General features: G+C 35.9%; 4 protein-coding genes across 5 annotated transcripts; 1 reads left to right on the top strand and 3 right to left on the bottom strand.

Annotated features, from left to right (window-relative positions):
- Window positions 1-1840: 1840 nt before the first annotated feature.
- LOC111787458 lies at window positions 1841-2936 on the top strand. The gene has a single exon (XM_023667425.1). It carries the CDS (start codon window positions 2320-2322, stop codon window positions 2632-2634), a length of 315 nt encoding a protein of 104 aa, XP_023523193.1. The 5' UTR covers window positions 1841-2319; the 3' UTR covers window positions 2635-2936.
- Window positions 2937-3656: 720 nt separating this feature from the next.
- Window positions 3657-6117, bottom strand: LOC111786932 (scarecrow-like protein 14). Of its 2 annotated transcripts, none has more exons than XM_023667126.1 (2): window positions 5819-6117; window positions 3657-5771 (listed from the first exon to the last, which is right to left on the bottom strand). In XM_023667126.1, exons 1-2 carry the CDS (start codon window positions 5930-5932, stop codon window positions 3819-3821), a joined length of 2067 nt encoding a protein of 688 aa, XP_023522894.1. In that variant the 5' UTR covers window positions 5933-6117; the 3' UTR covers window positions 3657-3818. The 2 variants fall into 2 exon arrangements, with proteins under 2 accessions (XP_023522894.1, XP_023522898.1); XM_023667130.1 differs by having other exon boundaries at window positions 3657-5739; window positions 5793-6117.
- Window positions 6118-10805: 4688 nt separating this feature from the next.
- Window positions 10806-15904, bottom strand: LOC111786952 (telomere repeat-binding protein 5-like). The gene is made up of 10 exons (XM_023667139.1): window positions 15580-15904; window positions 14370-14548; window positions 13461-14262; window positions 13175-13369; window positions 13047-13109; window positions 12860-12939; window positions 12436-12680; window positions 11679-11996; window positions 11492-11555; window positions 10806-11291 (listed from the first exon to the last, which is right to left on the bottom strand). Exons 2-10 carry the CDS (start codon window positions 14448-14450, stop codon window positions 11124-11126), a joined length of 2016 nt encoding a protein of 671 aa, XP_023522907.1. The 5' UTR covers window positions 14451-14548; window positions 15580-15904; the 3' UTR covers window positions 10806-11123.
- Window positions 15905-18792: 2888 nt separating this feature from the next.
- On the bottom strand, window positions 18793-23643 carry LOC111787125 (oxysterol-binding protein-related protein 3C-like). The gene is made up of 10 exons (XM_023667255.1): window positions 23220-23643; window positions 21706-21799; window positions 21500-21616; window positions 21355-21427; window positions 21129-21247; window positions 20915-21036; window positions 19923-20099; window positions 19588-19732; window positions 19331-19509; window positions 18793-19237 (listed from the first exon to the last, which is right to left on the bottom strand). The coding sequence occupies exons 1-10, from the start codon at window positions 23318-23320 to the stop codon at window positions 18982-18984; spliced, it is 1383 nt and encodes a 460-aa protein (XP_023523023.1). The 5' UTR covers window positions 23321-23643; the 3' UTR covers window positions 18793-18981.
- Between the last annotated feature and the right edge of the window lie 29 nt (window positions 23644-23672).

Here is a 23672-nt window from a genome sequence, read left to right on the forward strand (position 1 = left end):
AACGAGACTAGATTAATTTATATCTAAATGATAAGAAATATTAAATTTTGGTGGAGAGGCTTTTATTGTTCAAGTTAAAAAACAATATCAATTGTAAAATAAGTAACTTTACTAATCTTTCCATCCATTTAAATTCTTTTGACTTTAAAGTTCATTCTTTTCTTCACTTATAGCACTAATAACTCGTCTTTCCAAGTAATTTTAAGACATTTTCTTTTCAAACAATGGCATAATGCACCGATAATGCATCTCCAAACCCACATTCACTTAGCTTTTCCAAAAGTCATTACCCAACCTTCAATCTTGCAGTTCTGATATGAGGTTTTCTTAAGTTCTCCCTCTTTTAGTAACAACACATGCAGTTTTGATTTCAAAAAAGAAAGAAAAAAAATGGACATAAATTTAGAATGAAATCAGAATCAGAGGTATAAAATAAAGAAAAAGATAAAATATTGATAGGAGTACAAAAGTAGGAGGGAAAACAAAATCCCACCCCTCCATTTTCTATCCCTTCCAAATATTAACCTCACATGATTGCATGTGGGACACTCAAAAACCCCACTTTCTGAGTCCCACATGATTAATAATGTAAGCAATTTGTTAAACAATATTAATATTAATATTCAACTGCAGGGAGAAGATGGAGAGAGCTGTTGCATTTTGTGTTTTATCTGTAAAACCACAATCACATGTGATCATTTCTTGGACCCACCAACTACTTTTGTTTGACCATTTAATCAAACTCTAGTTTATATATATGTCTCCCCTCCTAATGCTTAATATTCTTCTAACCCACTCAACTTCAGCATCACCAGCACCGTATTTGTTTAAGTTTCTTTGAAAATGGTGTTTCTTTCTTTCCACTTTTGCCTCTTAAATTGCTTGCTTTTTTGGGATATGGAATTCACTTGATACAATCAAAGGCACACCTTATAATGAATGTTTCGTTTCTCTCTCTAACCGATGTGCGATTCTCATAATCCACCCTCTTTAGGAGCCCAACGTCCTCATTGGCACAAGACCTGGTATTTAGCTCTAATACCATTTGTAACAGCCCAAACCCACCGCTAACAGATATTATCTGCTTTGGCCTGTTACACGGTCTTAAAATGTGTATACTAGGGAGAGTTTTCCACTCTTATAAGGAATGTTTTGTTCCCTTCTCCAACCGATTTGGGATCTTACAATCCACCCCACTTAGGGGCCTAGCGTCTTCACTGGCACACCGCCTAGTGTCTGCCTTTGATACCATTTGTAATAGTCTAAGCCTACCACCAGTAGATATTGTCCGTTTTGGCCCGTTACGTATCGTTGCCAGTCTCACGATTTTAAAACGCGTCTACCAGGAAAAAGTTTCTAAACCTTTATAAGAAATGTTTCGTTCTATTCTCCGAACGATACGAGATCTCATACTTGAAGGAAGGAGGGAGGGAGAAAATGATGCAAGTGTAGCTTAAAGGACTGGGGGAAAGAAAAGGTTGAGTCATAGATCCCTTCCCTTCTAATAAGAACAAAAATAGGCAAATAATTGCATGTTCCCCACCTTTTGAAAATGTGGAGGAAAAAGGATGAAGGAAAAAGAAAAGGGCAAAGCCCTTATTCGGCCTATACTTACCATTTCAAAGAAAAGAAAAAAGGGAAAACAAAAAAAGAATTTGTGTTGTTTTGTTTTGAAAAGCATTTGATCTATTTGTAGAATTTGAGGTGAGTTGAGACACATACCTCACACGTCATAAACAGCTAGCAAATTGTGTCCTTTCCACTTCCCCTGATTGAATGGATGCCTTTGTTTGTCTCTCTTTGTTCTTTCTCTAAGACACACACACAGAACAGAGAAGAATGTGAAGACAGAGAGAGAGGAGAATCATGTATAATAGAGCAGCAGCAATGCACACAAACAAGTGAGTGTAATGCAAAGAAAACGATAGATCTTCACGGTACAAAAAGCATCAAATTACCAAATTTTACAGAGAGAAAAGGGAAAGAGCATCAGTTTTAAACACATGCCCATGTCTGCAAAATCAAATATTAATCACCAAATGGGCACAAACTCCGCCACCATGACCCACAAATAAAAAGCCCACAATGGCTTAATTGGTAGTAGAAGATGATCATTGATCAGTCTCTACCACTCTCATTTCCAATAAATTCACAGCTCCTCTCGAATCTCAATCATGTGCTCTTTAAGTAGTACATCATAATACCCCACTAGAATCCCACTCTTCTTCTGCATCTCTTTCTAGCATTTCAAACCAACTATCACTCTCACAGGCATTTTCACAAACACCTTGCCTGCATCCCCATCTCACCTCGCATTAAATGGACGAGAATTGGAATCTATCAAAGAAGGAAGGTTCAGGAAGTAGTTACCAGTCTTCTACGAATCCCAAGTCGTCGTTTACAAGGAGTGGTTCCACCACCAAATCACCATTACTGCGATGTTCTTCACAGAGAACCTTCCCAGCTTCCACTTCCAAGACCCCCAACGATCTACCTCGAAGTTACTCGCAGAAGAGCTCTTCTTCAGCAGGACGTAAGTACAGCAGCTTAGCTAAGGAACAGAAGGCCCGATTCTACATCATGAGACGCTGCGTGGCGATGCTCGTTTGTTGGCACAAACATGGCGATTCGTAAGAAAGGGTATGAAAACACAAAATGAAGAAAGATCTGTTACCCTTTTTCAGTAGCTTCCGAAATTTGATTTCGTTCCCTTCTTCTTGCGAATTGGATCTTGAGATCCCTTCATAAAATTGATGTAAATTTTTCTGCAACCCCATCGAGAAGAAGGTGGGACTTCATTTTTCTTCGATTCAATTAGATCCAATCTGTAATTACATTGATGAGTTTGATGAACTTAACGCAATCCCACATCGATTATAGCAGATCGATCCCCTCCTCCTCCTCCTGAACTTCTTATGAGATTTTTGTTTTCTTTTCCTTAAATCTATTATTTATATTGTTCTAAATCTTTGTTCCTTTTCCTCTCGTATTTAGATTATATCAATTCTCGCAATTGAAACTTTAAACTTTGATTTATATATCACTTTCGGTATAATTAGATTAAATTGAAACTAAAGCTAAGAGATATAAATCAAAATAATATTATGTAATATTGTTTACCCTAAAATTTTAAATTAATTGTCGGGAATCCAAACTAAATTCTACCTTAGTTAGATAAAGGAAATATCACGAACATTTATGAAGAGTCGTTGTCCTTACCAAATGATTCGAGGGTTACGACCTAACTTAGGCAAGTGGTTGGAATCCTTCCGCATCAAACGACGAAATCGACGAGTCTAGATCAAAGGAAGACTCGAGAGAATAAATTAAACCTCAAACAATATTCTACTATTATGAAGATAATCGATAATAGTATAATATTTTTTAAATTATCTCATTCCTTCTTGAACGCTCGTATCGATCTTTTTGTCTCGAGGGATAAATTAACCTCAAAGCAAGAGATCTCTCTGTACAACAATGCTCGGACCTCCTTTCATATCTATTGCAATTGAGATTATATCGAGTTTAACATGTTACCGAGCAAGAGATCATTGTTTTCTACGTTCATTTGGTGAAACAGATCCTCTCGAACGGACTAACAAGTCCGTTCTGAGTAGGCTTGGATTGATATGGTGTTTGTTTTGCAGAATCAAGCAGAGGAAATGTGATTTTCATGCCCAAATTTTGACATCCTTATATACAAAACTTCCAGCAATCAAGCTACATAATAACTAGCAGACACAATGAGTTCATAATGGATATAAATATTATACTTCTAAGTCTTCTATGGCTATTGTAATACCTCCTGTCCTGGCACGTTACGCGACTACCCAACACGACAACCCGTCGATGATCCGTCCCTTCCACCCTTGTAACATCCATGCTCCATCCTGATCCACTGCAAAGTCCTGATGGTATTCTGTGTTCACTATCTTCTCCACATTCTTCAGCAGTTCTTGGTCTAATGGCACTTGCTTGAACCCGGCCCTAGTGTTCCTTACTTGCCATTGCTTGTATGTTTCTGGCCTTTCGACTCTTTCGAGCCCCTCGCACGCTATAACGTTCATGATATCTCTTCCTAAGATTTCCCTTTCACATAGATACCTCTGTGGATTATCTCGAGGCACGGTCGCCTCGTACATGTCGAATAACGATGAGTAGTAAAAGAGTGCCTCCTTAAACCTTGTGTTGAAGAATGGAGTGTTGAATGAACCATTGGTGACTTCATGAATGAACAGATCTGGGTTGATTTTCCTGATCAACTTCAGAACCTTGTCTCTTGGACTGTTTGCAACGACGGTTTCGTCGGGTACGTTCTTCATTCGGAACATACAAGTCACAATAGTCAGTTCGTCTCTATCGACATTAAGATCCTCATACTTGACAGTTTCCCATTTCTGAGCCAAGACCTTGTGTTCAAATGGCACATTGAATCTTTTGCAGTAATGTGCAAGGCGACGTCCAGTCTGCTCGACACGTTCAGCGGGGCGGAAGCGTGGCTGAGGAAGCTCAATCCCTGTGATTCTCAGCTTGGGAGGTCCACCAGGTCTGTTGGAGAGCCGCTGAATCAAGCAAGGCCATTGAAGACCATATAATATACCAAAATCAACAATATGCAGCCTTGTTACATTCTCAGCTAGCTTCAGAATCGTTCTATTGGCATAGAAATATGACATCCGCCGAAAGGGGCATGCCTTGATGAACATCTGATAAGTTTTCAAGATATCAGCAGCAGAGGTTTCATTGCTTGCAAACGGCATATACAGCGGCGTCCCGGCCGCAAGCCGAGTCTCGAGGCCTTTAGCAAAGAAATAAGCTAATCTTTGGTTTCCATCCCCTGATGGATTAGAATGGTGCCTGATTTGATTAAGCAGCTCATTAGCAGTCCTCTGATCATAATTTGAAACAGCTTGAGCACATTGAATCAACAATGTCCATAAATCCACAACTTCCACACAACTCTCTTGCTTCCTAGATCGATTCTTCTTACCTTTCATTTTCTTTCTCGATTTCTTACTCGATTCGTTCTCCGACGATTCGTCCGAACCCCATGATGGGGACTGCCGGCTCTCACCCCTACATAGCAAGAGTTCATCAAACAACTCAGACAATGAACTATCATCAGCAAAAGTAGCAGATTGTTTAGTACTTCTCAACTCCTCATCACTGTCTTCCCTTTGATGATTCTTCTTTTCTCTAAACAACCCATTTGGAAGGGTGGATCTAGCATCACCCACAGCAGCAAGCCAAGAAAAATCAACAGCCCTAGAAGGAACAGAAGCAGATGAATCATTATCCAAGTCAATGGTTCCAAATTTACCATTAACAGGAAGAAATTTGCTAGCCTCCACAGCTCCTTGCCTAAAATGGAAAATATATTGCATCCCAAACAAGGAATCTTGACTCAAAAGAGGTTTATCAGAAGGGGGAAAAACAGAGGAATCTCCACTAAAAGATTCAGATTCATCTTCAGCCTTAAAAAAACCCAAATCAGAGCTAAAATTCTGAGTAGAATCGCCAAGGCCGATTGGAGAAGGAGGATACTTCTTACCAAGAACATCATAAAAAGATTTCTCAGCAGCTTGAAGAGCCAAACAGTCAATAAGCATACAGGGCTTAGTTTTGAGATCTTCCTCTTCGTCCATCAGCATCTCCGTGATGTACTTCAGCATCGTATTTGAGGTGTCGTGACAATCCGGTGAGTTACCCTCCGTGCTCGACGGCGACAGCGACGGCGATGTCGACGACGACGACGACGACGACGACGAATGNACGGCGACAGCGACGGCGATGTCGACGACGACGACGACGACGAATTATGATGAAGAGGGTCGAAGATTTCTCGGTTGACGTTGAAGAACCCATTTGAGAGATGAGGGTTGTAGTGAAAATTATTCCATGAATTGGGGAAATCGTCGAGGAGATTGTCCATAAAATTAAAAGGGTTTGATGAACAAGATGAGAATTGAAGAACCCAGAAAATAAAAAAGAAAATAAAAGGGAAGAAATCCAAAGAGGAGTCGGTGGAAATTCAGGAAGTATGAACACAGAGTCGGATTTTGATACTATTTAAGAGTCAAGCGGCCAAGTGTCGGATCATTTCGGCGACGATGGTTCTAGGAAGGCGTTGCCTTGACCATACAAAATTTAATAAATAAATAAATAAATAAATAATTTCTTTTTCTTAAAATCAAAAAAGAAAAAAGAAAAAAATTGTTATGGGTCAAAACCAAATGAATTAAATAATGGCCAACACGATTTTTGGTTTTTTATTTATTTATTTATTATTATTAAAATTATTTAATTATGATTGTTTCTTGATACCCAAGATGTGTTGACCAACGGAAAATAGAAATAAAAAAAGGAAAAAAAAAAAAAGTCATCAAATTAAGAATTTTTATTTTCTTAATTTCCAATTTAAAAAATTATTTGTGAATTAAGAAACTAATTTTTGGAAAATTATTCAAAATAAATATTATTTTCCCTTTTTTGTTGTCATTATTTGATTTTTAATTGGGAAGATAATATAACACATGGATGGAAATTAATTATTGAATTATTTAATAATAATGGATGGAATTCTCAAAATAATGATGGATCAAATTCTTAGTAATATAAAGCATTTTAAAGTTTATTATTATTATTATTATTATTATTATTTAATGATTAAATTTGGCACGTGATGATGTCGACATTTCGTGAGTTGATATGAGGATCAAATAAAAAAATGTATATTTTTTTGATATAAATAGTATACTCACGATTGCTCTCATTCAGACGTGATTTCGGTTCATTCATGTCTTTTACATAGTCACTCTAACTTTTGGAAGGAAGTCATAAAGACCTTTTTGACGAACGACAAGATAATATTTTGTTTTTTCTTTGGACCTGATTTGAAAAGAGACCATCAAAACTATGACGAATAGATACAAAAGTACACGACACGAAACATTAATTAAAAAATTAACTTTGATTACACGAACTTTTTGCCGAAATGCGTGCGTAGCTGTATTGGAATTTGAAAAGATTAGATTAATGATAAATTAATATAATTTTTAGGCTTCGAACTGCTAACCCTATGTTTATAATAAATATTATTTCATATATAATCTTTATTAGTTTTTTGTATTAATGTCTTAAAATAATAAACGCAATTAATGTAAATTAAATTTTATGTAACAATATAAGTATTAAATTAATATAGTGGTTATTTTATGGAATTTAGAATCTTAGGAAGATGCTTATCTAGATTCTCTAGATTCAGGGCGGCGCAATTCTGGTACGAGTCACGTGCATCTAAAGTCTGTTCATCTTTTCCAAAAAATGCTATTTTATATTTTTGGCTTTAAATAAAAAAAAATAAAATATATTTTTTCAACATTAAATTAATATGAATTTAATTATAACCTTTGCAATAGCTGACTTTCATTTTTTTTTTTTAATAATCTCTAATAAATTTTTAGCATATTAAAAAAAAAAAATTAATTTGTATAAACCTACTAAATTTTAATAAATACTATCTCGCTTAAATACGGAATTCAAAAAATTTATTTTAAGAATTTATTATAAATTTTATTTTAATTAACTTTTTTTTACTTTGCGGTCTATTATTGGTGGGAGTTTTACTTTCTCGTTGGGAAAATGAACGGGAACAAGTTAGTCTACTTGCTAATTAGCTTGATCAAGTTAGGTCTTATCAATTTGACTTCTTTTTGTTGGTAAATCGTTATCGTCTCTCTCGTTAAATAATTACTGAAGTGAAAGTAGCTTTCTCGTTAGTTTGTTATCCGTAAAAGTATTTAAAAAGTTTATTTAGGATTTAGGAAAGGGAAATAAATGGAATAAATAAAAATTAAATGGAATTGCGTGTGAAGTTTGTCGTTTGTGACATGACTTTTTTTTTTATAAACCAGTCGGCTCTATGTGTGACAATGATATCAGCACCAACCCTGTGACTCACCCGCGTTTACTTTACTAATTTCATTAATAATTAAAAAAAAATTCTTTAATTTTGTTTTAGATGAGAGAATATGACAGATAAAACCAATAATAATAATAATAATTTCATTTTCTAATAGGAATTTAGAAAAATTTTGGAAAAATAGTGTTGACCTAACATTTAAATTATGGTTTTTTTTAATTATTTTTTTCTTTTTTAGGATTAGGACGAAAAAAAAAAATAAGTTGAACTAAAATCACAGGAATCAGGACTCGTTGGGTGTATGCCTCGTGTAAGACCAATTAGGGAACTTGAGCTTTGACTCAAGTTTTTTTACTCTCCCTTATTTGATGACACTATTTTTTTCACGTTTCAGCTCGTTTCTTTTGTATTAAATTTTTGTTATTCTTGATTTTTTATGTTTTTCATAACTTCACTCGTAAACNTTTTTTTTTTTTTTTTTTTTTTTTTTTTTTTTTTTTTTTTTTTTTTTTTTTTTTTTTTTTTTTTTTTTTGAGTTAAGATTCACGGTTTGAAATTTATGAGTATGAAGTTTAAGTTAAAATATATTTTTCTATTTTTAATTATCATTTTCTTCGGACATTCTTATTTAATTTTATGATATATATATATCTAATTCTACTCAACTCAAATAGGAAAGTGGTTGAGTTCTCAAATTATAATAACATTATAAAAATTAAAGAAAACTAGTTATTAATTATATTTAGCTTTACCATATAAATGAAATTTAAATTTGGTAACATTTTTGTATTCAAATTTTATCCACTTATTTTACATGCAATATATTAAAAAAATATATGGGCTAAATGGACACTTATATATATATATATATATATATATATATATATATATATATTTTAAAAGTATTATCTAGTAATTTTTGTTATTATAGCAATTTTATGATTTTCTGTTCATATTGGATTTTTTTCATATTTTTTTAATTACTTTTTGGAACTATATTTTAAATAATATTATCTACCAATAATATCAAAACTGAAATTGCACATTGTTTATTGTAATATAGTGCCATTTATTGCCTTGTTACTATCAAAACAACCAATTCTTTATATATATATATATTATATTACTTTTTATTTTTTATTTTTTTATTGTTATTTTTCCCGTTAATCAATTGAACATAATTTAGAATTTGGATTCAGCATGTGACGTTCTCACCAACATGATTAGGTTACCTACTCTATTCGAATCCTTCCAACATGTTTTGTCTTTAAATCAGTATAGAATTACTCCATGCACACCACAGGAAAATTTTTTAACTTTTTTTAAAAAATGGAAGGATATTAATGAAATTTTTTAAAGTTTCATTATATTTTGAAAATAAAGTACTGGGTTTCCATGGAAAGAGAATTTTTTATCTTTTTTTATTTTGATAAATTAAAAATTTTAAAGATATTTTTATTAATTTAATATATTTATTTCACATATTTTTTCTAGCAACCATATATATATATATTTATTTATTATTTATTTTAATTGTCCTTTTCTTCTTTATCATTGGCCAATCATCATACCCAATAAATGAATGGCTGTGGTCCACACGTCTTAATATTAATTTTGATTTTCTGAAAACTAAAAAGGATTGATTTTTAAATTAATTAATATATGTAAATTAAATTGTTTAATGGATTAATTTGTTTTATTTAACATCTCAATTTACTTTAATATATTATTGTTCTTTTAATAAAATGCATTGATTTGATGCAATACATTAGCTATTAAAACTATTAATTCATTACTTAATAATATATATATTTAGTTACGGATAATTGTCGGAGTTAATCCATTTAGAAGTTGGGATGAATTTCATTTTTTATTTCTTTGTTAGGTGACATAGATTCTTATTAAAATTTCAGCCAACATCGAGTATCATGTTGTGTAAGCTTATCTATATTTGATAGACAAAAAACGTTAAAAAATTTGTAATAGTTCAATTCCACTGTTAGCAGCTTTTCTTTTCAAACTTCCCCTCAAGATTTTAAAACGCGTCTTTTCAGCTTTTCTTTTCAGACTTCTACCCTCCTTGAGGGTCTAACGTCCTAGCTGATACACCACCCGAAATCTGGCTCTGATACTATTTGTAAGTCCAATTTCACTGCTAGCAGATATTAACCCGAAATTTGGCTTTGATACTATTTGTAAGTCAAATTTCAGTGCTAGCAGATATTATCTTTTTTTAGTTTTTCCTTTCGAGCCTTTCCTCAAGATTTTAAAACGTGTCTATTAGGGGAATGAAAATGTTTCGCACCCTTTTAAGAAATGTTTCTTTTCTTTGTCCAACCAATATAAAATCTAGTAATATCAAATTAAACAATTTAAAATAAGTATTCAAACAATAACAATAACCTGACACATTAGAACATAAAGACACTTTGGATAGGTAAAATAAAAGATATTGTGCTCTTTTGCGAATTTTTAGGTAATAAAAAATTATGATTACCTAAAAATTTAACATTTTAACATTTTACTTTTTGAAGTAATTTCAATGTTAAATTTTACCTTTCAATGTTAAATTTTACCTTTTAAAGTAATTTCAATAAGAATAGTAAAAGATTGACGTGATTGATAAAAGAAGCTCGATTAGTGTATTAGTGTGGTTGCTTAGATCGAGCTAAACTAAACTAGTGCTACATATATTAATAGTAGACTGATTATCAGGTATACCTTCGTGAAGGCCTCGTGTGGGGATTCTTCCATCAAACTACGAGTATGCGAGAAATCGAGAAAAGTAAAAGAACTAGATCGAACCAATCCAAACGATTGGTTTGGTTTAGTTACATATAATCATTCCGAAAACAGCTCGAATTAGGTTACGAAATCGAATGGAAAATGAAACGAATTTCGTTAGCAAGCTCTTATTCCAACAATGATTTATACAAGTTGTGAAGAACAGCCTCTCTCCCTGCATGAATGAAGGAAAAGAACCGATCTTTGGACAGACCCACCAAATATTACACCAAAATATAACACTCCATTGCTTCATCATATCATATCACCACCCTTTCCTCAACTTTAATTTTTACAACACCTTTCTTGTAACCCAACCCCCCCACCCCAAAAAGAAGGAAAAAAGAATAGTCACAACGACCATATATATATATATATATATATGCTATATGTTATTATATATAACCAACCAACCAACTCAAAGGAGAAACCTCTCGGGCTGGCGCTTCAGCTGGTACTTAGCTTGCTGCTTCGACCAGTACGCGTGTGCGGTCAAGACTCGGTCCAAAAGCTCCTGTGGCACGGGCTCTCCCCGTCTTTGCTGTGGGGATATTCTTGCTGTGTGCACCAGTGTTTTCCATTTGTCCTGAATCCACACAGCCAAATCACTCCATTTTCAATACTTTTGATTCATATATAAACATCCAAGCACACCCATGTATTTTGCTTATGGTTACAGATTTGGCACTACATGTGTTCTTGTAAGTCGAGACCCGAGTTGTGAACTAAATAAGAAAGAAAGTGAATCGAACTCGATTATTTCGAAATGAAGAAGAGGTTCTGTACCTTCAGATCCACATAAGTTCTATGCTTTGCGTTGTCAAATGCGCGGAGTTTAACGTCTCGCCACCTACAGAATAACAGATATTAGCCACCTCGGCAAGAGTGTAAATGTTTTCACTGTTGATCACAAATCTGCAAATGACGAGTTTGTTACATCACTTCTACTTCGATATGCACGTGAAATATATACCTTCCTGTACCAAGTTTCTCAACAGCTTGAACTAATGCCTCCACTTCAGCGACAGAGAAGGGTCTACGAATTCGCCTCTGTGCAACCTCGGACCGCTTCGATTTTCGATGCATGGGAACCACAGAAATCGCCTCTGCTGTCATTGCTGGTACAGTGACCAGTGCTTTAGAGTCCACCGTGCTTTTGTGATTTGACGTATCGGTCGGAGAGGGGGCTGAATCATGATCACTTTCAATGAAATTGCCTAAAGAGTCTCCATGAGGCTCAGGCAACACATTGCTACTGCCTGGATGATCTGCAGAGGCATCCGGTGAATACCTGAAAATCACACCAGAATGATGATAATGACCTGATTAACGATTTTTTTAGACTTTTTTTTATGAAATTCGTGAGCGTCTAGGAGCTCATACACACTTCAACAGTAACTATTCTAGTGGGATAATAGTTAGTTTAGTTGCCAAGAAAATTCGTACGATATTAAATCCTAGATAACCAGCCATCGTAACTTAAAATTGGTTCCCATTGACCACTAAGCTGGCCAACTTGGGGCGGTTCGGTTGCCCCGGTCAAATAAGAAAAAGAAAGAAACAGTGGACTAGAAACGGTACAGTGACATCCCTTCCCTCGACGAACCCGAAACAAAAAAAAAAAAAACAACCTTAACGAATGGCATGGATAAGCTTCAACTGCTATCAGCTTTACAATATGGATAACAACTAAAAACACATGTAATGGAACATCGCCACGTTCCATTTACCTGGTTAGTGGTTCCGGGGCATCACATGGAAGAATACATGGAGGAGAATCTTCTTGACACAACACAAGAGGCATTCGTGAAGGATTAGGCTCAAGGGCAAATCCCAACGAATCGAGCTGGTTGTCATGAGAGATTCCAGTCTGGAATAAAGTTTTATTGTCATCTCTAACCTTCTTCCCCTGAAGAAGAACACCGACACGTAATCCACCGCCAAGTATAGCCGTCACTGCTTCCATAACGGTTCTCTACAGAACGGTTAAGCAAGATCAAAAACCATGATGCCCAAAAATCACAGATGCATCTATATCTCAGCTAAGCATACAACTACATCATACTGTGTCTATAACCAAGCAACCAATTTACAGTCGACAAATGCGAAGTCTTGAAGTAAATTCGATAAATAATCCATCCATCGTTTTCATACCTTCAATGAACCAACAGTTGCAGTCTCTGCAATTTCAATAAAGAGCTCTGGCACCCTAAAAGATTTTATCCTAATTTTCACTGTAAAAAAGAAAGACAAAAGCCTTCATGTATAATCGCCGTGCCAGTGGCAGAAATAATAAGCCAAGACAAATTCAGTGCAGCAAATCCATTAGAAGTTCTCATACCATGAGAATCCTTGGATTGGAAAGATTTGTGATGGCCGTGACCTGATACAGAACACGATCTCCCTGCATAAGAACAACATGAGAGTGCTATTCTAAATGCAGCGAAGGCATCGGTCTAAAGAACAAACCTGAGCTATCCGTCTTGGCAACCTTCCCAGTTGAATCAGAAATGCCCTCTGAGTTAATTCCACCATCAGAATTCGACACTGAGCTACTACAGTCGAAGAATTTCCTCTTTTTAAAAGGAATATTCATTTGAGATTTCTGGGGTCTGCAACTGTCATGAGAGCTCTTACAGCACGACATTGATTTCCAAACGCCATCTAGAACAAAGAAAACAACCTATTTGAAATAGAATCGAAACTAGTGCTTTAGCATAAAACGCCCAACGTAAAAATAATGCAGATTACTGACCAGTCTTAGAAAGCGATTCATCCCTATATCTTGGAACTACTTTCCAAGATTTGGAAGCAGATACTTTCTTTATCCTTCGGTCTCTACTACTAGGTACTGTCCTAAAGGACTTTATTGAGGAGACTGGGTGAGTACACCCAGAAGAGTTTTCGTCATCGTCTCTATCAACTACTTTTACATTATTCTGAGTAGCAAAATAAGAGTTCTGAACAATCTGTTTGTCGTGAGTCATCTTGCCGCAACTAACCGAATTTCCCAACACATGAGCTTTCTGGTCCCAGATAACGGGATCCTCTCTCTTGCATGAGTCATCCCCCCGATCCTGAGTTCTAGTAAGCACCTCTTCAGTTTTATGCAACTCATATTTTACTATAACTTCATTTTTACCATCCAATTCACAGTTATCGGACTCCTTGCTACTGGGGGAGCCTACACGTACTTCGCTAGCTAAATTTCCCATTTCATTGTTGTTCTTGTCGAAATTCGTTACTTCAGAAGTTAATGGCGGCGAATGTTCAACATGCTCATTATGCTGTGGAAAACAATCCTTTGAATCACATTTTTTATCATGACCAGATAAAACAAGCTCTGAGACAAAGCCCTGAGAAGGTTCTACTTTGCACAAACTGTCCACATTCAATTCTTTGTCCACAACCGTGTACCTATCTTTTTCGGTTGATGTATCGATAGTATTAGTAGTAGGACCTTCTGTCCCATGCAACAACTTGTCAGCAACAGTGGCCAACAAATCGAACGCACGCATTTGACTACCTTCAGTGCCCTTTTTACATATACTTCTCTTCTGAAATAAATAGAAAATCATTAAAATTCATCATAATCCAAGGAAACAGATGACAGAGATCTCTAAATTATTTGGAACAAAGACCAAGAATTGTGAAGGACATGTACCCTTGCCGATCTGGTAGCTCGAGGCATTGTTGGCACTTGGTAGTCATGAAACCCATAATCTAACCTCTTCTGAAGCACCATATTTTAGAAGTCATAGCACAAATATGAACAGTACACAGAGATCAACACACTTCAACTTTGTGACTACTTCTCACAAAGTCACAGCACAAAATTAATTCCTGTAAAGGAAAAGAGATGAACAGATTATGAACAGAACAACAAACCACATAGGGTAACAATAAAAGAAGAAGCCCAGAGAAGCCAAAGGATCCAATGCCAAACTCAAACTAGATCTGTTTTACAAGCTAGAGAAATTAAATTGGAAACAACCAATGAAACAAAAGTTCTGAAGCATTTTCTGGCCTCAACATCACAATTCCAAGGCTTATATTGACACAAATCAAGGCCAAAAAAGCACATTCTCGCACATGCACAGACCCAGAACTTGGAATTTCAACAGAGAGACTGACGCTCAAACTAAAACCCAAATTTAAACAAACTTCAGTGATGATGGGATGAAGCAGGGTTAACCGCGAGACGTTCCAGAAAGAGGAAAACCCCATGCAAAACAATATTACTCGAGCATCAGAGATGAGGCATGCAGTCATTATAAATTATGAACTCAACACAGGAAAGATTTTCAGATAGAAAGCCTTTGAGTGGATGATCGAAAACAAAGAAACATAAATCCATGAGAAACGGATGATTTCCTATATCTATGCAGGAATCTGCAAACAGCTGAAGGTTGATCGGAATTCAAGAACTCGGAACAGAAAATTGGGGAGATTCTCGATCATCCACGAATTTCTGAAGAGATTTGGCGCAGAATCTGAGATCGAATCTCTCAAAGCAAAAATTTAGCCAGAAAGAAGCAGAAGGGAAGAAGAAATGAGGAATCCACTAAGAAATCCAGAACAACACAAGGAAAATAAAAAAGAGAAACAATAATTATCAAACAAAACGAACGAAAGCAAAACCCCATTTGACTGATCAGATACTAAAAAAGGAACAGAAACCGAAAATTGCAAATAATCGACAATTCTGAAGCAAAATTGGACGTTAAATCTTCCAATTCCTGTCAACAATCCCAAGGTTTTTGTCTAAAAACCAAATGCACTGTTCTGAAAACCCCCATTACAAACGATGAGAAAAGAAGAATTATCGAAACAGAAATGGGTAAAAACCAAAACAAAAAAATGTTATGCTTCACCTGAAGAAACAATCAGCTTCCAAATTTCACCGGAAAATGAAATTCCGGCGAAAACCCCCAGTTGCAAGCAAAAAAGAGATCCGTAAATCCCACAAGAAATCGGAGAAACAAACGAAGATCGTCTTTGTTTCACCACATTCTCTCGTTTCCTATCCCATAATTTTTCAATTTAATCCTAAAAACTCCAAACGCCAAACCAAAATCAAGTTCTACAAAAATTTCTTCGCCGTAAAAATATGAAAAACAATTTTTCTTATTTTCTTTTTATATAAATTTTCAAAAATTCCGATCGCCAAAACCCTCTGAAAACCACCAGAGCTCAATTGTTTAAACCCCAGCTATCTTATACCATTGACCCTCTTCACCAGACCTATCGGTATGTCCCCATCAGTTTACCGGCTATATCCGGTGACTAAAACCACCTAAAGACCGGTTCTTGTCTACCAGATGAACCCACCATATTGTAAAGCACTTTCAGATTTTGACACGTGGCTCTTCATTAAATCTTGTGGCTGCCGGCGGTCCGCACGATCGAGAAAAACGTTGAGTCACAAAAAGGCTCACTTATTATTATTTATTATTTTTTGGTTTAACTTTCACTCTTTTTTTTTTTCTTTTTTATTTAGTTTTTTTTAATATTTAGATAATTATTAAAGTTAGGAGACGTCATTTTTCTTAATGGGTTTCCTCTTGTATCTTAAATTTAAATACTATAATTCATTAATTATGATAATTAAATGAAACTACCTCAATTTTTTAGTAAATTAAAAAAAATCGCCAAAATAATTTTCCTCCACATATAAAATATTACGATCCTGAAATTTATATGGAATATTAAAAATACTAATTAATATAGTTTACTTTTAGAATTTAATAAAATAATTATAAAATTAATGGATTAAATTAAAAGTATATGTATTTAATATTTATTATATTCATTTATTTTGTGACAGAAACAGACAAGAGTTATAGATCAGGCTTGCTATATCTTTGCATCTGGGTTCGAACACATTTTTTGCAAGGAGAATGAGATTGGACGGTGGAGATTTTCCGATACCCATAAAATCGAACGGCTAACAAAGAATGGGTAGCAGGGGTTAATTTGGTAATTTTGACTCAACGTGAGGTGTAAATTTATTAATTATATTCGAGCAGTTATCCCGATAAGCATGTTCCGGATTTATTTATTATCTTTTTGCGCGTGGCTTCACCTGCAGATAGTCGCGTGGGACATGGACAATAAATCTTACATGGCAAAAGCCCGGTCTGTTATTGGTCGCTTTTTGTTTGATATTATCATGTAAATTTCTTAAATTAAAAATGATTACATTTTCTTTAAATTTAGTTTTCATAAATTTTTATTTCCGAGAAATTATTTGATATTTATTTATTTAATTAATTGTAACAGTTTAGTATATTAAAATTTAGATCTAAATAAGAAAAATAATAAATGACGGCGTGAGGCGAATATTCGAGAAGACGGCCTCTGCAGTCCGCAGAGTTAACGGCGTTTAAGACAGAGCAGAACGACGAAAACATCGGCGAGTCATGAGAGAAGCTTTTGGGTGTGGTTTTTGTTGAAATTAAAATAAAAATGACGTGGAAAAAAATAAAAATCCAAGTCATCGTTTCTTTATTCTTTCACGTTTCCTTACCACGTAAGACGAAAAGTCAAGGTTCAACCTTTTGAAAGGAATCTTACGTGGATGTCCCAAGATGCCTTAAGATCTCAACCGTCCATTATCACTCATCACTAAATTCGGATTTAATCCTATAAATACGCTGCACCTCTCAATAAATTCTAAATTAATTTTTATGGTTAGTATTTAATTAAAAATATTAATAATAATGTTTTTTTTTGTTAGGATTTATTTAAAATTAAGTTTAGAAGGACTAAAATAATATTTTAATTAAATCTATTTTGCTTTGAGAATTTGTAGGTTTGTTTTATTTTGATATCGAACTCGAAAAAAATGACTGTTTTGATGTAGTTGCAAGTGAGTGTACTAATGTTGTAACGTGAGCTATTCAGTTTTCATCAATTTTTTTTAGTTTAACGAGGGTAGAATAGAGAATTGAACCATTGATATTTAAAATGATAATTGATGTCTTATTCATTAAACGTTAATTATTGGTACCTAAACTTTAGGTGAAAAATAATATGACAAGTTAGATATTAGGTAAGTTAAGATGCCAATTTATTTATATTCTTTTTAAATGTCCAACGACCAAAAATATTTTTTAGACGTAGTTCAATTAGGTAGGTTATCAATTTTTTCAACTCAAATAACTCTTAGAACTCAACGCAACCATAAAAGTAAAATAAATATTTGTATGTAAAACTTTAGAGTAAGCAAAAATGTATTTTTTTTAAAAAAAAAATAGTAATAAATTTGAGTTGGTTCGGTTCAACCATGATATTGTCCTCTTTAGACTTTGCCGGTTGTGTTTTCCCTCAAGATTTTTAAAACATGTCTGTTAATGATATGTTTTTACACCCTTATAAAAAATGTTTTATTCTCCTCTCTAATTGAAGTGGGATCTCACAATCCACCTTGTTCAGGGCCCAACGTCCTCATTGGTACTCGTTCCTCTCTCCAATTGATATCATTTCTCTCCTCAATTGACGTGGGATCTTACAAAATTAAAGTTTACGAAGGTTTAGATATCTTGAGTAAGAAGCCTACAAGATTAGGTAACTTAAAAATGAAAAATGGGGAAGAAGAGTAAATTTTAGTTTGAGTGAAGAATTATGTAAGAGAACCCTTTTGTTTCTCTTTGCTTCTTGTCTGAGTGATATCAACTTTTTCACATTTCATGTCAACCTTTTCTTTTAGAAAAGAAAATTTTGGTTAGAAATGTTTGTATATAAATGAAATTCGTTTTGTTTCTCGTTCTAAGTGCACAGTACAAGTATTGAAAGTCGAGTTGCTTAAGTTGAAAAAGTTTGTTGGTACTTGCACGGTCATAAAGATACGTTGAAAAAGTTGCCAAAGTTGGTTCAGTATTTAATGTCCTCGTTCAAACATTTTGTTAGCATCTATAATTTGCTTTTTGACAAACAACCCATTCCGAGAAATCATATATACATTCAAGTTTTAAAAGAACTTTCGATCCGGGAAAAGTTTTTTTTCTCATCCTCGTTCTATGAGAAGTCATATTAAACTCATCGAATCATAAATTATGAATTATTCCACCAAGAACAACAAAACATTGGTAGAAAAAGGTGAAGGATTGATCAAAATAAGTGGCAAAGATTTTGATAACAAAGTTACAGTGTAAAAGCTCTATGTATTTATAAACAAACAACACATTAAGAACTATAATATCAAATGCTGAAAGATATCACCAACTATCTGAAGAAGCCAAGCAAATAACACAAGAGGAGAGGAGAGGAGAGCTTTAATCTGTCGACGACAAGTTCCCGTATTGCCAGGGGTTGAATTCGATCGATTTAACGTCAACCTCGTCGTTACTGCTTGAACCAGAGCTATCGATCTCAGTTCGATGTTTGGTGTATAAACCATTATATTGGTAGATTTCTAAGTCGCCCCACGGAGTCGATGTAACTTCTTCGGTTAAATCAAACCATCTGGGCTTATAACTCTGTCCTTTCGCCTCTCGAGTTCTCTTTTCAGCTCGTTGCCTCTCTTCCAAACTAACCACACGAAAAATGCATGAAATCCCAACCCAGAATTTGAATTGATGAAAGAAAGCTTAAAGAAAGGATTGGAACGGTCGAGGAACGAACCTGCTCTTTTCTGATCCTGCTTTGGATAGATCACCCTTCTCTAAGGCGTATCTATCAGGGCGCAACCGTGAATCCGATGCCAACAACTTCTTAGGGGCGGTATCGAAACTATTGATCTTATGTGCAAAGTGTGTGTATTGATATTTGTCGTTCTCGGGTGTCTTAGCGACATGCCAAACCTAGAGAATGAATACAATAATAAGACAACAAAACACGAAAGCTATAATCGAATTTCGACCACGAGACAACAAAATTACCTCTTTTAGTTCTGTGTTTGGAAGTGGCTCCCCTTCCATATCACAAGGTTGGTAACTCATAGACTCGTTCCATTTCCCCGTCATCAAAATTTTGGGTTCCTCGGCCGAGTTATAAACATAACCATCAACTTCATAACGCCCGGCACTGCAATAAAAAATAACAGTTAACGGTGAGATGGAACGTGGCGTAAACACTTTTATGAACTACCCAAGATTCTGCATATGAACACAGTAACACCAGTCAGATTTTTCAATTATAACGCCATCTACCTATAACGATCGCGATCAGTACAGAACTTATAACGATAAGAGAGTGATAGGAAAACGATTCTTACCCGAACCATCCACATGGTTGAAAATATAGTACAACTTTATCGCCCGTAGCTAAATTGGTCATTATCATCTCTCCAGGTGAATCGACCCAGGTCCTTCCAAATATCAAGTTGTTAACTTTAGTGGGCGGTGGCACCAAATCTAATACTACACCGTCTCGTTTGAGAGTCACCCGTGTTCTGCAAACGTCGAAACCATATCATCATCTAATCTAGCATTATCAAACATCGGGGACGGAGTTGAATACAAAAAGGCAATTACTGATAACAGTTGGAATTCAAGAGGCTACATATGGGATAAATTGAAAAGAAACATAAGAATCTCATTTAAATTATTGGACTGGCAATGATTGCCCATGTAAGTGGCTGATATCTAACTTTGAGTTGTTTCTCTACCTCAACAAATTTTGTGGACAATCATTTAATTCTATACAAATTTGCATTAAGAAACAATTTGTGAGATCCCACATCGATTGGAGAGAGGAACGAGTGTCAGCGATGACGCTGGGTCTCGAAGGGGTGGATCGAGAGATCCCACATTGATTAGAGAGGGAAAGAGTGCCAGCAAGGACGCTGGGCCCCGAAGGGGAAGTGAATTGTAAGATCCCACATCGATTGGAGAGGAGAACGAGTATCAGCAAGGACGCTGGTCCCGAAGGGAGGTGGATTGTGAGATCCCACATCGATTGGAGAGGGGAACAAAGCTTTCTTTATAAGGGTGTAGAAACCTTTCCCTAGTAGATGTGTTTTAAAAACCTTGAAAGGAAGTCCAAATAGGACAATATCTGCTAGCGGTGCTAGCGGTGGGCTGAGATTGTTAAACAAATAAAATATTCAAATATTTGAAGCATGTGAACGGGAGTTTGAACGAATGATCTTAAGTATACCTAAGTTTATAACGTATAACGTGCTCCTTTCACTCCTAGGAGTGACTTCGAAAATGAACGAAATGAAGGGATAAACAGAGAGAGTGAACATTAGAATTAAAACTTTACCTTCCAACAGGATAGACATCCAGCGAGTTCCCTAAAAACTTGGTTTTCAACTTCGAAGTCACATCGTAACAAAAATGCTCGTTCTCAGCGTGCCCAGCACTCATCGGGGGGTGATGACGCACCTGAAAACACACAAGAACGAACTAGAACGTAAATAGTTGCATACAACTTTCTAACTCATGAAGAACTTGGAAAATCGACGTTCGAAGTTCACCTGCTCGGAAAGAAAACTGATCCCATTATGATTAGTCAATTCATAGGTCTCTCCAAGAATAGGATTAAAAGGCTTCCAAGTCCTTTGATAAGCATAATACACTGATATAGCCCATGATGCTGCAACAAGCGAGGAACAATAATGCCTCCATGACTTAATGATCATAGGTCTAAGTAGGTCGGTCGGCTGGCCGACCTTTAAGCCATAATAAGATTTCGATACTTACATGCATATACCAACCGCATATAAGGGTCCTCGGATTCATCCGCCAGATTCAACAAGTGCGAATATTCCATTAACTGTGATAATTATTCAAGTATGAGAAGGTTTGAACAAGAACATACAATGGAATGCCAAAAGAAAAAACAAACCTCAGCCATTTTCTGAATCATTGTCATTGGTTCAAAGATGATTACTGGAAGAGTGACCATCGATGTGACGTCCGAACCAATATACTTGTGCATCACCTTCCAGTAATTTTCGCGATCCTTTATTACCCAAACCAAAAAGAAAACAACTTTTTAATGAACTTATGGAAATATACAAGGAGTAGAAGACATAACTCCTAGCTTCCAACCTCTTGTTTCCATCTTCCTCTCTGAGCTTCCTCTTCTGCATCTTCTTTGCCTCCTTCTGGATTTATAACTTCTACGCCTTCGTAGCCGAGAAACCTGAGAGTGGAGAGAGGCATGGTATTCATGAGTCGAACTCTCTAACATTGATACGAACTGTGTATTAACGCAATATAGGGACTAGAAACATAGTATTTGCGAAGTAAAACAATCAAAGCACATCGATAAAACCACAGAAAACAACGTTAATAGCACAACTAGGACTGAGAGGGATGACGTTTATGTACAGTGCCATTGATAATAGTTGTTGCATAACTTTGAGTTTAGCTGACAGACAGTTGAGAAAAAGAAAGAATTGACGAGCTTTCTAGCGAAAATCATCTAGAAGAATTGTGAGATCCCATATCGATTGGAGAGAGGAACGAGGGACAACGAGGACGCTGGGCCTTTTAGGGGGGTGGATTGTTGAGAACGAAGCTTTCTTTATAAAGGTGTGGAAACTTCTCCCTAGCATACACGTTTTAAGAACCTTGAGNTTTTAAAAACCTTGAAGGAAAGCCCAAACACCGAGCGGTGTGCCAGCGAGGACGCTAGGCCATGAAAGAGGGTGGATTGTGAGATTCCACGTCGGTTGGAGAGGAGAACGAAGCTTTCTTTATAAAGGTGTGGAAACTTCTCCCTAGCATACACGTTTTAAGAACCTTGAGGGAAAGCCCAAACACCGAGCGGTGTGCTAGTGAGGACGCTAGGCCCTGAAGGAGGGTGGATTGTGAGATTCCACGTCGGTTGGAGAGGGGAACGAAGCTTTCTATATAAGGGTGTGGAAACTTCTCCCTAGCATACACGTTTTAAAAACCTTGAGGGAAACTCCAAACACCAAGCGATGTGCTAATGAGGACGTTGGTNTACACGTTTTAAAAACCTTGAGGGAAACTCCAAACACCAAGCGGTGTGCTAATGAGGACGTTGGGTCCTGAAGGGGGTGGATTGTGAGATCCCACGTCGGTTGGAGAAGGGGATGATTAACACGTCTAGAGCATAGAAGCCACTATCCAAATAACAAACCATACAAAACAAGGAAAGCACAACAACGACGAAGCAATTCAACCTTGAAATGATGATATTGAGCAATGAGACTGTCACCAGGTTCAATAGCTCTAGGACCTTTCTCCAAGTTATGAGATCAAATTTAATTAAAACCTTACACTGTCATCATCAAGAAGCTAAACCTCACAGCACACAGATATTAAGCAGAAAAAACTTCATTGATCCTTCAAAATCTCAATCAAGGAAACGTACCAAGATCAGATTCATTCAAAAGGAGAAGAAAAGAAGGAACTTCTATAGACAGTATTAGTTCAAAAGAACGAATCACAACACCGATGAGATAATTGTACATACAAATTCAGGGATAAGAGACAATAATTTAAAGAACTAAGAGCAATAGAAGCGGAAACAACAACGATTAAAGCTTAAAAAACCCAGAAATTCAGATACCAATCCAGAAACAAGGAAGTACCCATTAACAGATCGGTGCATGGCGTTGCTAAGCTTGGAAATTCCAGAAGTCATGGCAGCAAAGAAGCCACCCTTACTCTCATTCTTCTCAGGGGTACCCATAATTTTGCTACCCACTTGGGATAAACACGCTAGTTCGGAGAATCAGAAGCGGCTGCAGGCGAGGTGTAGAAGGAAAATTGAAAAAAAAAGGGATTAGGGGTTCGATGATCGCGAAGAGGAAGAGATCGATCTCCAATTGAAAGAACAGAGAGAAGAAAAGGGGAAAAGGGGATTGAAATGGCGGTGTTTTGGGTTTTGGAAAGGCAAAATCACGAATTAACGTCCAGAATTGAAGTCAAAACAGAGGGAAAATAACCGGAAAGTGGCTGGCAGTGGCTGCCCTCTCCTCTTTCAACTGGTTGGCTTGGCTGGCCCTCCAACGCCGTCCACGCCTCTTTAAGCAACGTCCCTT

The sequence above is a fragment of the Cucurbita pepo genome, chromosome LG02, assembly GCF_002806865.2.
Source record: "Cucurbita pepo subsp. pepo cultivar mu-cu-16 chromosome LG02, ASM280686v2, whole genome shotgun sequence".
Lineage (NCBI taxonomy): Eukaryota > Viridiplantae > Streptophyta > Magnoliopsida > Cucurbitales > Cucurbitaceae > Cucurbita > Cucurbita pepo.

What these genes read in the sequence shown, in the direction of transcription:
- LOC111787125 (XM_023667255.1), bottom strand. Translation starts at nt 23,320, where the DNA reads ATGGGTACCCCTGAGAAGAATGAGAGTAAGGGTGGCTTCTTTGCTGCC. An exon ending in ATGCACCGATCTGTTAATGG is followed by an intron (nt 21,800 to 23,219) that starts GTACTTCCTTGT and finishes CTCCACTCTCAG; the next exon opens with GTTTCTCGGCTACGAAGGCG. An exon ending in CAAACACAGAACTAAAAGAG is followed by an intron (nt 19,510 to 19,587) that starts GTAATTTTGTTG and finishes TTCATTCTCTAG; the next exon opens with GTTTGGCATGTCGCTAAGAC.
- LOC111786952 (XM_023667139.1), bottom strand. Translation starts at nt 14,450, where the DNA reads ATGGTGCTTCAGAAGAGGTTAGATTATGGGTTTCATGACTACCAAGTG. An exon ending in CCAATCCAAGGATTCTCATG is followed by an intron (nt 12,940 to 13,046) that starts GTATGAGAACTT and finishes TCTTTTTTACAG; the next exon opens with TGAAAATTAGGATAAAATCT. An exon ending in CAACTGTTGGTTCATTGAAG is followed by an intron (nt 12,681 to 12,859) that starts GTATGAAAACGA and finishes ACCGTTCTGTAG; the next exon opens with AGAACCGTTATGGAAGCAGT.
- LOC111786932 (XM_023667126.1), bottom strand. Translation starts at nt 5,932, where the DNA reads ATGGACAATCTCCTCGACGATTTCCCCAATTCATGGAATAATTTTCAC.
- LOC111787458 (XM_023667425.1), top strand. Translation starts at nt 2,320, where the DNA reads ATGGACGAGAATTGGAATCTATCAAAGAAGGAAGGTTCAGGAAGTAGT.